Raw genomic sequence first — 16,085 nt, 5'->3', positions numbered from 1 at the left:
AACCAAGGACACAGCTTGGCATTTTAACTCACAATGTTTAGACAAGTGGACCAAAGCCTTTAACTCCTGAAACACCACTTGTATTACTTAAGTCCACTAATAATAATAATAATTTCACTCAAGGCAAATTAAACCAACACTGTCATGGTGCATTTCTCCTAAGATCAGTACCTGCCACTTATATTAATGGTTTTATTTCAATGTTTACAGTTGAGTGTCTAGTTGTACTTGAAAATGTGTCAAACCTGTTGAATTTTACTATTTGAAAAAAAGTCATGTTTTGTTTACAGTAACAAATAGATTACTAGATCATTTTCTGCTGTGTGACCAGTAAACTTGATACAGTCTGTGAAAAGCAGAGATAAAGTTTGAAACTAAAAAAAGGGGGGGGGGGGGGGGATGCATCACAGGGGAAGTGTTTACCTAAAAAAAAAAAAAAAAAAAAAAGCCTTGTGTTCACAACTTAAGTACTGTTTTCTTCTTGTTGTTGTTTTTTTCAGTGAATGAAATGTTGTGCAGTTTAATGATGCAGCGAACATTTGTCAGAATGCCTCAGTAGCTGAATACATAATCCTCTTTGTTCTCTCTTTAACGTCTATTTCTCTGATTGGTCGATCTCTAGAATATTACACTTTATTGTGCTTTTCTCTTTTCTTCTACACCTTGTTGTGCATTTTGTATGACGAGCATTTTTTGAAAGAAAAAATCTTGATAATTGTACTGATTTCTTTTTTATTGGCATTGTTTATGTACAATACTTATACTTCTGTGTCTCGAATCCTCCATGTTGTTACATTCATTCATCTTCAGTAATCACTTTAACCTGGCCAGGTTTGCGGTGGATGTCGAACCTCGGCATGCATGTACGTCCATGTTTTATACTGGACTTGCATGATGTTGTCTGGTCTAAAATATAGGATAACTTCAGTGAATTGATATTTTTACATTGCATGAATTGGTTTAAAAGGTGATGCCTCAGAACTCGAGACTTTGTTATTATTTGTTCACCTTGGTTTTATATGTCATCTCATTAGTTTTATAGTTTCTACCATCAGTGCAGAAATTGTATGCATCAGAAGGATGATTTTATGATCTGTTGTCTTTAATCACGTACCTCATTTAACAGGACATGTACGTACTGTGTTAACCTGCTGTTGAGTCAAATGATGTTTTTACACTGAATGAAACGTTTAAAAGGGTACTGCCTCATGAACACTTCCAAACCGTGACAGATTTTAATGTACCTCAATTTTATGCTTCTTAATAGTTTTCGTTTCTAAGATAGTGAATAAAGGAACCTTAAAACAAGTGTATGCATTGTATCGCATTGACCATGTCATGACTAAAAATAATAAAAAAACGAATATCCCAGTAAACCATGCAGTTGTGACTTTATGAAACATTGCATTGAAAATAAATTTTTTTAAAAAGGATCAAATGCTTTTTTTTTTTTTTTTTTGCATTTATTCATGGTCATATTCTCACACATTACAAACTTTCTCTAAAGCTGCTGGTTTTGGAGAGTGTAGAACACTGTCACAGACAATTACTCCATAGTAGCGTTCACACACGTGCACGCGCATACACGCACACAGTACTTATACAGACATACATGACATAATGACTTTTCTCTCTCCCTCACAAGAGAGAAATTTCTAATACGTTAATCTGTTTGAAACAACAACGATTACACGGTCTTTCTATAAATATAGCTCAGAATTGTGCATGTATACAGATTATGCGCTAGGTAAGGCTGTGGCAAAAGAACTTTTTAAAGAAGGTTTTTACAGTGTAGAATCCAACGTTCGGGAAGCTGTGGTTTGAGCTATGGCAGTGGTACAGAAAATGTGCATCAAATTCCCAAACACTTCTACTATCATTTTTACACGCTCGAAGAAAGAATGTCCGCTAGCTGTAATGAAAAGGACCCTCGCAATTTCCCAGCTTTAGAGAGAAGACTTCATGGTTAATCACAAAACTTCTACCCATCACCTGTACTTTTAAAACTTGTATCTAAGAACTGTTGCAACAATAAAAAACATCCTGTGCTTATTCCATGAATCTTATTCACAATATGCTTCCATTTATCATCCTTTCAACATACATAGTATTGACTTTATAATGTATAGTTGAAGAACAGTAATTACATTTATAATCCGGCTTCACCCGGAAGACTCGGTTTCCTCTCCAGGTTCCTTCCTCATGATGTCTCAGGGAGTTTTTCCTTTCCATTGTCGCCTCATTAATGTACATCTGTGTTTATGTAGCGTTGCTTTGTTACAATGTCTATGGTTAAAAGAGCTAGACAAATCAAACCAAACAAAACTGAATTTATCAGAAACAAAGTTAAGATTAATAAAATGAATACAAGTAACTGGAGCCTTTTAAGCACACCTACTATGGTTTTGTTTAAACGTGCCTAATTTTGTTTTAAATGTCTCATACGATAGATTTACATGCATCCAAGGTCAAAAACACTTTAATGTGCTCATAATTTAAACTGCAGCATTACCATTTTTTCCCCCAGCATCAAAAACGACTCATTAAATGATCCGTTCTAAAGGATTCATTTTAAACTCCTCCTTTCAGAGAGCATACTCTGCTCTGATTAGTTAGATATCCCAGTCTGTTGTGATTGGTCTACCGCTGTTCGCGAGCAGCCTACGAAAACCAGAGGCGGGTTTTATATTACAAACCTACGTAGGTTAGTACAGGAAGTGAGTCTGGAATCACTAACGACTCGTTTCAGCCGTTCAGAATCGGTTCCTTCTTTTGGGAGTCAATAACTCCGTTTGTCATGCAATTTGATTTTTGAAACTTTGCAGACTTTTTTACATTCACAAACAGCTCTATAACACAAGACATGAAAGGTCATATTTGAAAAACCATAATAGGTGCACTTTAACTGTGTGATGCAGTGATGTGGTATCTACAAATACATGCAATTACTATCCTTGAACAAATATCAAAAGCAACTACTAAATTTCTTTAATGAACACTTCTAAAAACACACATGTAGACTTATACTGTATATATCTGTGACCATGATGAGTTAAACTGGGTCTGAACCAATCCATTTAAAAGGGATCATCAGAAATGAAATTAAACAGGCTTTTCTCTAAAATGTACAGAAATGCCATTTCCTTTTTTAATACAGCAAATGCAACCTAATCTTAAAAGGCTTCTAGAAACTTCCCTTATAGTCTACAGACGTTTGCTAAATCAACGTCTGATTCCCAGCCAAGTGTGAAAATATGAAGCTGGAAAATTCTCGTTCTCTCCATGATGTCCCTGGAGGTTTCTGAAATCTTCATTGATGCTGAGAGGAGCGACGTCATACATTTATGGCATCAGCAACGTCTGTAAAGACCAGTCGACTCGCCACTTGAGCGCCACCCTGACCCGCTGTCAGAGTCTGAGAACAAGAGAGAAGTGTATAATGCAAACTTGAGCGTTTTACTCTTACACAGAATAATGTTAGTGTGAAAGAAATGATTGGGTCAGGATTTAAGGTTCACTGTAAAGAATCTTTACACTGCCATTCTTCAGTTAAAGAAGTGCACGAGTAAATGGGAAAGAGATAGCAAGTTCCAATCCAGATGATGTCACAGCATGGTTGTATCCAGGAGTCCATGGCGGTATACACTTTAACAGGAACACCTGTGCACCCGCTCATTTATGCCGTTATCTAAAATCAGCCAATCATATGGCAGCAGCACAATGCACAAAATGATGCGGATACAGGTCAAGAGTTTCAGTTAATGTTCGCGTCAAACATCAGAATGAGGAAAAAGTGTGATCTCTGTGACTTTAACCATGGCATGGTTGTTGGTATCGGATGGGTCGGTGTGAGTGTTTCAGAAACTGCTGATCTCCTGGGATTTTCACACATACAACATTATGCAGTTACACAGAATGGTGCAAAAAACAAACAAAAAAAAAAAAACACCTTGTTGATGAGAGAGATCAGAGTGGAACGACCAGGTAGGTCTGAGCTGACAGGAAGTCTATAGTAACTAAATCAGGGGCGCCCAATCTTATCCGGAAAGGGCCGGTGTGGGTGCAGGTTTTCATTCCAACCAAGCAGCAGCCACACCTGCACCCACACCGGCCCTTTCCGGATAGGATTGGACACCCCTGAACTAAATAATCACTATACAAGGTTGTAAACAACCACATTGAGCAGAAAAGCATCTAAAGAATGCACAACACATCAAACCTCTAGGTGAATGGGCTACAACAGTTGAAGACTGGAAAAAGACTCTTTTCCCCCCCTAATCTTCAACTGTCCAGTTTGGGTGAGTATGTTCAATGATAGCCTAAAATTCCTGTTCTTGGCTGATAGGAGTGAAAGCTGATGTGGTTTTCTGCTGTTGTAGCCCATACACCTCAATGTTCAATGTTTTGTGCATGCTGAGATGCTTTTCTGCTCAACACGGTTGTAAAGCGTGATTATTTGAGTTACTATATCCTTCCTGGCAGCTTGAACCAATCTGGCCATTTTCCTTGGATGTCTCATCAACAAGGCGTTTCCACCCACAGAACTGCCAGTCACTGTTTTGTTTTGTTTTGTTTTTGCACCATACTGTGTAAACTCTAGAGACTGCTGTGTGTGAAAATCCCAGGAAATCAGCAGTTTCCGAAATACTCAAACCAGCCCATCTTGTACCAACAACCATGCCACGTTAAAGTCACAGAGATCACACTTTTTCTTCATTCTGATGTTTGATGTGACCTCTAGCTGAAGCTCTTGACCTGTGTCTGCATGACTTTTTTGTACTGTGCTGCTGCTACATGATTGGCTGGCTAGATAACTGCTTGAGTGTGCAGGTGCTCCTAATAAAGTGTATACAAATAACATGTTCTAAACAAATACAAATACAGATATAAATAGGAACTGGCACCCTGTCCAGGGTGTACCCCGTCTTGTGCCCGATGCTCCCTGGGATAGGCTCCAGGTTCCCCCGTGACCGTGAAAAGGATAAGCGGTAGAAGATGGATGGATGGATGGATATAAATAGGAGGCACACCGTTTCCTTTTTTTTTTTTTTTTAGAAAACTTGTCAGAACGCTTCACTCCAAGATCCCACAAGATGAAACAAAAAACAAAAACGAAAAAAAAAAATCTCAGAGTGCTTGGTTTTTACTTTCATGCAGAGGATTACTTTCATCTGGACAAGGTTGCCAGGTCTCAGCAAATTCCCATCCCTACCACATCTCAAATCTAGCCAAAAATGTTCTGGGTTGGGATAAGGGAGACTTGTTTTTCTTCTTTTTCTGTCTTTGCATTTCTGATTTGCATCAGTACATTGTACATGCAATACATGGACATGCACTCCATAATCCCCCTTTCCTTCTCCCACATGTTGCAATACATCTTAAAACAGAAGCTGTTCTATACATCATATATACACTGTCTGTATTTTCCCGTTGTTTGCCTAGCCTATGTTTATGGAAATTGGACTTTTCCACCAGCAGTTTTGTTCCCAAACAAGCCCAATGTAGTGGCAACCTTGCTCATGGGACAAAGACCACATTCATAAACATAGAATAGATAACAAATAGAAGTGCACTTTTGTCTGTCACCAAAAAACAAAAAACACTTCCTTGATGAACTCTATATACAATTAAACCATATTTCTGTAAAAAAAAACAAACAAATAAATAAATATGCTTTTATTTATAGAGCCATTGTTCTATATGATGTGTTCAGCATGTCTCTGCTGGGGTCTCCAAAAAAATGATCAGTTCTTAATGTTCATCATTATTAAGAGAAAATCTTCCTGGAAAATCATGTGGCCATTAAAACAAAATTCCAATTAAAGGACCCCATTTAGATTAGCAGCAGCGCTGCAACCCATGACAAAATATTAGATGATAATTGTAAACAACAGCTCCCTTATTTGGGAAAGACATAATTGTTTTGAAACACAGTTCACTTGCTTACAGTCTAGACCATGCCCACTTCCATCTTAAATCCAAATACTGATTAAGATACGAACTGATACAGATACAGATAGTGTCACTGCGTTACACCCCTACTGTGTAGAGGGCAGTTTTTAGCGTGCTTGCCTCCAAGCACGTTCTATGATGTTGCGTGAACAGTTGTTTTTAGGACCTTCAGATGAGTTATAAATGAAGTGGAGTTATAAATAATCTACAACCCCAATTCCAAAAAACTTGGGACAGTATGGAAAATGTACTTTGACTTGTATTTAAACAAAAAACGTATAAAGATGAGGTATTTGATGTCTTACCCAATCGACTGTTCATCATAGTTTTTTGAAGGTAAATGTTTATTTTTTTAAATTGATGCATGAAACACGTTCCAAAAAAGTTGGGACAGGGGCAATTTAGGACTAATAGCATGTGGGACAAGTTGAAATAAGAAGGTGATGTGAAACAGGTGAGGCAATCGTCTAATCATATTATATAAGGAGCCTCCAAAAAAGGCCTAGTCCTTCAAAAGCAAGGATGGGTCGAGGCTCGCCAATCTGCCAACAGATACATCAGCAAATAATCCAACACTCTGATAACAACATTGTTATCCAAAGAAAAATTGGTAGGATTGAACAGTGAACAATATAATTAACAGATTCAAATCTCGGTACGTAAAGGGCAAGGCCAAAAACCACTTCTGAATGCGCGTGATCTCCAATCCCTCAAACATCACTGCCTTAAAAACCTTCATGAGTCTGTAATGGAGATCCTGACATGGGCTCGGAAATACTTTGGTAAACCTTTGTCAGTCAACACCGTTGCACCATACACCATTGCTGTACAGAAGAGCCAACAACTTCTCATCTGAGATGGACAGAAGTACAGAGTAATCGTGTTTGTGGTCTGACGAGTCGACATTTCAAATAGTTTTTGGACAAAACAGCAGTCGTGTTCTCCGGGCCAAAGAGGAACAGGACTATCCAAGCTGTTATCAGCGTCAGGTCCAAAAGCCAGTGTCTGTCATGGTATGTGGGTGTGTCAGTGCCCACGGCATGGGTAACTTGCACATCCGTGAAGGCATCATTAATGCAGAAAAATATGTACACATTTTGGAGCAACATACGCTGCCACCCAGAGCAGGACAACGCCAAACCACATTCTGCCCGGATTACAAGCGCGTGCTTGCGTAAGCAGAGAGTACGGGTGCGAGCATGGCCTGCCTGCAGTCCTGACCCGTCTCCGGTTGAGAACGTGTAGCGCATTATGAAGTGCAAAATAAGTCAACGAAGGCCCTATACATTTGTGCAGCTGAAGAAATGCATAATGGATGAAGGGGGGAAAATTCCATTTGCTAAACCAACTTGGTGTCTTCAGTGCTCACATGCTTAATAAGTGTTATTAAAAGAAAAGGAGGTGTTACACAGCGGTAAACAGTCGACTGTCCCAAACTTTTTTGAAGTGTGTTACAGTCATCAGATTTGAAATGAGTATATATTTGCAAAAATAATTTGAATTCACAAAGTAAAACATCAAATAATGTGTTAATGTGTTTTCAGTATAGTACAGGGTGAACTGAATTTTCAGATAACTTTTTGTTTGTTTGTTTTTTGCATTTTCCATATTGTCCCAACTTTTTCGGAATTGGGGTTGTAAATCTAACCTAATCATAACACCTAATGCTAATGTTCACTCTATCCATAATCCTGAGATCATTTTAAATGCTGTGCTCTAATACTGCTTTCACTCCCCCATTCGTAAAATGTGCTATACAAGCACTATGTAGTATCACAGTCGGGTCTGAAGGTCCGCTGCTTCACTTGAGGACAAAAGTTTACATAGACCTAGGCTAAGGATATTCAATCTCAGATTTTCACAACTCCACACATTTTATGTTACCATAAATTTCTTTTGGCAAGTCACTTGCTTCTCTAAATTCACTATATCAGACTTCCACGGGGTCAAAAGTTTACATACACCAAGCTGATGGACTCTAAACAGACAACAAGGCTCCTGAAGTTGAGTCTGGTTCCTCACAAGGTTTCCGCTTCATGTTGTCTCAGGGAGGTTTTACCCTTTCCTCTGGCTTGCTCATTAAGGATACATTTATAATATAAATGTAATATTTATATCCACAATATATATTTTTCAATGTCCACTGTTAAAAGCGCTAAACAGATCAAATAAAATTGAACTGAATTGAATTGATGTAATGACCTACCGAATCTTCTGATTGGCCAACTGTCATAATTAGGAGTTAATTGGGAGCGTACCTGTGGCTGCAAAAGGGCCTAACTTTACGGAGAGTACATTTTTGCCCTTGATGGTATGGGACAACCCAAGCGACTCGGCCAAGACCTTGGTTGAAAAGAAGGAGTCCCGACCAAGTATTGAGTGCATAAATTAACATACGTTTCAGAAGGTCGGCATTTCTGTATTATAAATTCTTTATTGTTATATTTTGAGATACTGGATTTTTGATTTCCATGAGCTGTAAGCTGTAATCATCAAGATTAAAACAAAAAAAAAAAAGGCTTGAAATATTTCATGTTATGTGTAATGAATCTAGAATATATGCAAGTTCTACTTTTTTAAATTAAATTATGGGAAAAAATTTACTTTTCCACAATATTCTTTATTCAATCACACCAGTTCTGTCAGAAGGAATGAGCAAAAATTAAAGCAAAGTATTGTGAGAAACTTGTGGAAGGCTACCCTAAGTGTTGGCAACTAAAAGGCAATGCTACCTGCTAAAAATCTGATTTAGTAAATAAAGACTGAAATAAATCTGTCTCTTAGCTATTATTCTGAAATGACCTCTTATGGAAATAAAGTAGCTACCCTAATTGAATTAACACAGGACATGTATGGTGACATGAAATGTTTTTAAAAAATGAGTTTGACTGAATTTTGCTGGGCATATGTAACCTTTTGGCCTTAACCATTAGAACTGTTTTATAAGTTAGCAAACATTATATATACACAATTCAATTATACTTACTTTGGAATTTGGTCCTGCTGAGCTGCCGTCTCGGCCATGGTCCAGAAGTTCCTGTTCCAGGTCGTCTTGTTCCTCGGCTGGGTCAAAGTTATACATGGGCATCAGCTGGTGCCTTAGCTTCTCCAGTCTGCACCGAGAAAAGTCTATCAGTGTAATGCTCATCACATCTTGCAAAATAATAAAAAACAATCCAGTGATGCAGTGTTTTCTCACCTTTTCTTTTTCCTTATGTACAGCATCTGTGAACAGAAACATAGTTCGAGAAGAAATTAAAGCCTTCTCTGTATATCTGTAGTGCTTTAGTATTATTCAGAAATACCTTTGACTAAGAACTGACTATACTCAGAAAGCATGGTGAATGTATAGTAGGTTACATATTATATGCATTGTTGTCCCAATTAAATGCTTTTTTTCACTAAAGTACTAGAAGTAGTCTTAATAGAGCATTAAGGAATGTTCATACATTCTGGCAGTTACAGAACAAAACTCAACTCGACTACAAGCATCCAAACATTTAGTAATCCGACTATATTACCCAGACAAACATAACATCCTCACCACAACGACAGCCAACCCGACAATGCTGATTATGCCAAAGGGCATGAGGACCATGCCCATACCAGCACCATCCACCGATGTCATGGGGAGCTGTGTGGAGTTGAATCCCGTCTCATTGGCTGGTACAGTGACCGTGGGGAAGGTGCCTCTATGCGTAGCATTGTCCTGCTCTGTCCTGCTCTCCACTGAACTGATGAGGACAGGGCTGGAGAGAGTAGGGACACGAGTACGGAAGGAGACTGGAGTATACTCTAATGATGGAGTGAAGAAATTAGGTTTGACAGTTGTCACAGACATGGCCCTGGGATGGAGGAGCTGGTGGTGATGGAGATGGTTGTTTGGGTCACTCCTCAGCCATTACCTTCATCATTCTGCAAAACAGCATGTTCGTCAAATAAATGATACATCACACTTTCACCTGTGTGAAGTTGCCCCCCGTCCCCCCACCAACGCAAAACGTCAGCAAAATAGTCTCAATCGTTCGTGCTTCGTTTGTGCCGGTAAAAGTTTAGTTTGTGCTGCCTCTGTTTTTAAAAATATTAGGCATTAAGTTCTATGAGATTACATCACCAGCCCCCCACATGCTCCAAATTCACAATCGTTTGTGCTGGTTTGTGCCGAATGTCTTTTTTTTTTTTTTTTTTTTAATTAACAATACAGTTGAAGTAACACGGTAAAATCCAAACAATAAATCACATTAAATAGTCGCATTCACTTAATTGTCACCTATCCACTGTGCGTTTTCAACTTTTAAGGGACACAGTGGATCACAGGATGTGTGAAATGTAACACAAACTCCAAGATAAGTGTTTTTACTTGTTACTGTATCTGTTGTTATGAGAATAACAGTCGTAATATTAACATTGTCATAAATAAATACACGCACCATAATCTGTTTGCTGTAGCTCCGTTTATACATACATAGGCCGTGTGTGTGTGTGTATTTTATATATATATATATATATATATATATATATATATATATATATATATATATATATATATATATATATTTTATATATTTTATATATTTTATATTTTTTATATATATATATATATAAAAATATAATATTATATATATATATATATAAAAAATACACACACACACACGGCCTATGTATGTATACATAGGCCGTGTATACATGTATACATGTATACATATATACACATATATATGTATGTATGTATGTATGTATGTATGTATGTATGTATATGTGTGTGTGTGGGTGTGTGTATGTATGTGGAAACTTAATGACTTAAATGACTCAATAAATTAAGATTTAAGCCAAAATGATTTTACTTGTGAAATTGAATTACTGTGAACTATCAAACATCCTTTGACGCAAATAATGGACTTTTAAATACTTAAACTTAAAAATACTTAGAACAAAAATACTTGAATTTGTGAAAGAAAATTTAAACAATGCAATCAGTCTTTTGTGTATAACACAGCATGTGGGCATTTTTTTTTTTGGACATTCCTGTCACTCCACTTCTCAGGTTATCATACATCTCCCAGACACATGGAGACCTCCTGCGGTAGGCCACATAATGTCCAAGAGCATCCTGGGTTAAGCCTCGTCTGAAAGCAATGACTGCCCTTAAAGTAAATCTCCCTCCTTGGAGCAAAATATTGGAGGGAAATTCACACAAAGAAAATTCTGTGGAGGTGCTTCCCAGGACAGTGTCAATCCATAGAAGTTCTCTCAGACTGTAACTGTGAGAAACTTTCCCTGCACAGAGCACTTTTCCCACGGACTTTGGATTGGCCTGAGGCAGGGGGACTCTGGAAGGTTAAGGCCTTCTTTCACCGCGGTCTGCAGATGTGCCATGCCAGAAGCCTGCAGTACAGCAACAGAAGTACAAACAAATGGAATTTTCCTTGTGACTTCTGTGCTGAGACTGCAATACTGTGAGGAGCACTGTTGTGTGAAGGAAACACACGCACGTTGTGTCATTGACTTTTGAATGATCGTGGAGATGTGGCACTGTGCATCAATTTGGAGCGCACCAGACTTCAATTGGACAGCTTTAAATATTCCACTCAGCAGCTCTGCCCTCTGTATGTAGACCTGTGCTAAGCTCTCTTGCATTGTCCTTGGATTGTGACTTGAGAAGCTGTGCCATTGACCCCACAAAGAAATCTTTAATGCGACGTGATTTTTTCTTCAAGCAATCCCACTGGCAGATCATCTTGATGCAGTGTGCAACATCAACCCGAACAAAACAAGGTGGCACTTTTGCTGACACTTTACCGAGTAAGACACCACAACACTCATTCATGTAGGTCTTCAGATCAGGATGAGGAGTAAAAGCCTTGACCAGAGCTCCAAGCGAAGCCAGAGAAAAGTCACTCACAACCTCTTTTGGAATTGGTGCACCTGCACGTATCCATTCCGTCAGCCAATGTGTTATTGCATTAACATCGTGTCTCTCTGACAGCATTTGCACCATGGGGACACTTGAACTCTCATTCCCTGCCAGAACACCCTGATATAAGAAGATATGGCCAGACATGCTATTTGGTCTCTGTAGTTTCCTCACCACTGAGCCAGCTGCATCAAAACTCACGGTGGGGTTAGTAGACTTCTTGGACAATGATCCTAAGAATACCTCCTTGTACATAAACATTTGTGTTTGACTCTAGTAGTGACAGAAGAACTTGTCCAGTCCAATGTCATTAATGCTACTGTGAGGTGCACTATATTTTAACATCTGCAGTGACAAAATAGGATCCTTGTCACCTAATTCTGAGTCATTTCTCTCTTGCTTTGCTTTGCGCAGGGTGGCCAAATTAGGAAGATGCCTTGGCTCAGGATCTCCAAAATCCATCAGCTTTGTTGCCTCTGATCCCCTCTATACACAGGGTTCCATTCTACCCTCACACAGTTCTTTGGCTATCTGCACACGCAAGTTACCAGACATCGGACACTTCGAACATCCAGTGTGCAGGGAGTCATCTGTGTTTTTAATTAAACAATTGAGCACCATTGGGCTGTTCATTTCAGGCTCTCTGTCACATTTTATGTGAATGTGGCCATGACATTCCTTACAATTGACTCTGATTTCTAGGAATTTCTCTGTTACTGATTGATAGACCTTGGCTCTTTTAAAGACAAATGTGCAGGGGCTTTTCACTTCTTCCCAAATGTGATGATTTATCACATGTGTCCAGATGCCAGGCTTCAAAATTGTGTATTCCTTTTTTTGTGTTTTAGCAAACTTGTTTTTGTATTGAACTGTTTCGGGCATGAATTCAATCCATTTCTGAAATGGAACTTCAAGATCAAAAGTCCAGCAATCTTTTGGTCTTGGGGAAAGGGACCCTGGCTCAAAATCAGTGTCCTCACTACTGCCACTTGTTTCATGGTCACTTTCATAAATAAACCATAAAAGAGTCCAGATGTTGTGTTTGTGCAATCTAACAAAAGTATATTGAGCCTTTGCAGTGATCTTGTTTTCTAAGCTCTGTCCAGATGCTCTGATTAGGAGTAGCTATGTTGCCATTTTGGACTATGGCTTATTTTGATGAACAGAGGATTGTGAAAATTGAATCCCTGTCGACTGCTGCTTTCTTGGGCATCTGGCATAAGCAAAACATAATTACCCACTGAAATAATCCTGATGCAAAAAATGTCATATACACTATAAACTTGTTTTCATGTATTACTGTATTTGCCAGAATACAAGGAAAATATCATCTAGTAATAATATATAAAGATATTATATCTTATATTAGGACCAATACGGTAATGTTGACCCCTAAATGCACAACGTATTCAAAATACTAACATGGGTTCCATGTGCAGCTGTAATTAGCATTTCATAGCTCCATTAGCCATACTAGTATTAACAAGGAGTTTTCTGTTCAATAAACATTGACAATCTTGGCTCTTTGAACGTTTTACCATTATGATTAAACATAACTAATAATATTGTAACTGACAGTGTTAAAAAATTGTACTTACACTGGCCAGAATTTTGATTTAGTAACGGTGTCGACTTTTCCTATACTAACAACACAAATTTCCACAAGAGCATCGTGAACAGAAGTGCCTAGTGGTGGGAGTGAAGCGTAGCACATGATTCTCCATGTAAATAAATGAAAAGTTCAATCATGAGAGACCGGTGAATGAAGTAATGAGAATTGTTTATTGAACAAATGATGATTTGATTTGTCTTGAAAAAGTCTTCAGCAATTCGACTCTAAAAGGGTGCTCACTCCGGGGAGATTTGCGCCTATAATTCAAACGGAAGCAGCACAAACGAAACTTTTATCAGCACAAACGATTGAGACTATTTGGAGTGAATTTGGAGTATATGGGGAGGCTGAGTGACCCCAGAATGACCTATAAATATTCTTTTAATATCTCCAGAACCGAAGCAGCACAAACGAAAAATTTTTACGGCACAAACCAGCACAAACGATTGAGACTATTTTGCTGACGTTTTGCGTTGGTGGGGGGGCAACTGCACGCCAGTCACACTTTCTGGCTTCCACTCAATTTCATTCAGTGCAGCCGTCTTAGCATTTTGAGCGAACTTTAACTTCAGAGCAAAATCCAAGGGTTAAAAGAAGATTGAGAACGATTTCTGTGTTCGGAAATAGTCCAGCCCTCCAGATTTTAGACTGTTGTGTTTAGGTCTTTGTAACACTACACGAAGAAAGCCTCAGATTTGTTTTTGTCCAATAATATGAGAATATAAACCATTTATATTACCTCAAATTCAGTACTAAAGTATAATAATCGATACAAGCATGCAGAACAATTCGCCTGAATTGTCTATTTCAGTATTATTGAAAAAATCTCAGTGAACAGACTGTACCCATTCCTTGATATCTGGCATAGACAGTAGGTCTGTGGTGTGTGTGTGTGTGTGTGTGTGTGTTTGTGTGTATGTGTGCACTCTAAATACACTTTGTGGTCATGGATGCTTGAGAATGTGTGATAGCGCTGGCAAGAGCAGAGCTTCCTTCCACATCACAGCCGTTAGGATGTGTGTGTGGACGTGGGGGTTGGATGCTGGGGCAGGAAAGAGGTTTGAGGCTTAAAATAGAGAAATGGAGATGCTGTAGACATGAGACCAGGGTTGGTGTGAATGAAGGTTAGAATCTCTCTAACCGCACGCTGCTTTTCATTCACATCTTCTGTTAAATTCCCTTGACACATACACTCCTCGGAGTATTAAGCATCGAGTTTTATTTTCCTCAGTGTATTTACTGAGAATGCTGAATAAATTATATTGCTTAATACTTCATTCATTCAGATGGCTTGTGTTTATAGTAGGTTTTCAGCTGCTGAATTTGGCGTGCTGTGATTCAATGTGTCCAAATAATAATAATAATAATAATAATAATAATAATAATAATAATAATAATAATAATATTATCTCAGTTAGCCTATACATTTGAGCCTTTATAGACAATCATTTACACTGCTATAATGACAAAATTTCATACCACAAAATATTTGCTTGTGAATTAGACTCTGCTTTGAGATACAGTTAAAATTACAATTGAGTTACAGTGTATATTAGCGTAAGAAATATTCTTAAAGGGTATATGTTTTTATGTGTGAGGTAAGATTTTGTATTAGTATTCTGATTAAGTTGGTGTTTGGGGTAGACTTAGGTCTACACTAAATTAATTATACACTACACATTATATGCCAAGACAAAGATTTAAGCTATAAGGTTTTATCTAGCCTTTTTATTTGGGAAAAGGTTGTGCTTTAAATATGGCATGAATATAAGAATACACAGTAAATACTTTATATGTGAAAGGGTTTCACAGCAACACCTTAAGTAAGGAAAACTTTATTGCTAAATTTCATAAAATCACAGAATATTCAAATTGAACCTTGTCATTTCTAGGCTTAACATCAATTTAACATGTGGCTTAACTGCAAGTAAGCTTGTGTGTATACAGGGACATGACGTTGGACTGACTGATCAGTGACACTGTGTTACTATAAGTGCGTGTTTTCACCTCTGCATCGTTGGCTTCCCCTTGTCCCCCTCCCTAAGGCAGCTGGGCAGCAGTGGGCGTTGTGACAGGATGTGGGTATAAGGTGGGGGTGAAAAAGAAAGAGTGGCAGCGCCAGCACGACGCTGTACCCAGGAAAGACAGTACGCAGAAACAAGGCCTGCGATAGGAACGAGTGTTTCGTAAGACAGCGCTGCTCTGCCTGTGCCTAGACTTTGTGTCTGTTTTTCTCTCGCAGTCTCGTTTTCTCTCATGAAAGCGTTTTCTCTTTCTTTTATCTCTCTCTGGTTAAACAGAGTTGTGAGTGTGGAGGGTAACTGCCAGTATGTTATATGATGCACACTAAAATCTATCAAACTCCCACATACTTAAATATCATCTTGACTAAAACGAATACTAATGGCTTTTCTGTGTTTTAAAAAAGAAGAAGTGCTATCTATCAATCTAAAGGGGTCTTCGATTTGTGTTCTCGGTGGGAACGCTACAAGAAGGGGTTAAAAAAAAAAAAAAAGAACTCATAACCATCCAAAAGACACTTGAGGATCCAATTTGGTTTTTCCACTGTGAACTCTATAGTATTGTAGCGTTTCCCTGACACCACTA

General features: G+C 38.3%; 1 protein-coding gene across 1 annotated transcript in view; it reads right to left on the bottom strand.

Moving 5' to 3' along the window:
- Positions 1-50: 50 nt before the first annotated feature.
- si:ch211-161c3.5 (uncharacterized protein C3orf18) overlaps positions 51-16,085 on the bottom strand; it is an 18,693-nt gene continuing 2,658 nt past the window's right edge. The window contains exons 2-5 of the mRNA XM_017480583.3: positions 9,497-9,867; positions 9,152-9,177; positions 8,939-9,065; positions 51-3,415 (exon numbers count right to left, since the gene is read on the bottom strand). Of these exons, the coding sequence (XP_017336072.1) occupies positions 3,335-3,415; positions 8,939-9,065; positions 9,152-9,177; positions 9,497-9,793 (531 nt within the window). The 5' untranslated portion in view covers positions 9,794-9,867 and the 3' untranslated portion in view covers positions 51-3,334. The remainder of the gene's footprint in view (positions 3,416-8,938; positions 9,066-9,151; positions 9,178-9,496; positions 9,868-16,085) is intronic.

This window comes from Ictalurus punctatus, chromosome 11, assembly GCF_001660625.3.
Source record: "Ictalurus punctatus breed USDA103 chromosome 11, Coco_2.0, whole genome shotgun sequence".
NCBI lineage: Eukaryota > Metazoa > Chordata > Actinopteri > Siluriformes > Ictaluridae > Ictalurus > Ictalurus punctatus.
The sequence above is the reverse complement of the archived record's forward strand: the minus strand, read 5'-3'. Positions and strand labels throughout refer to the sequence as shown.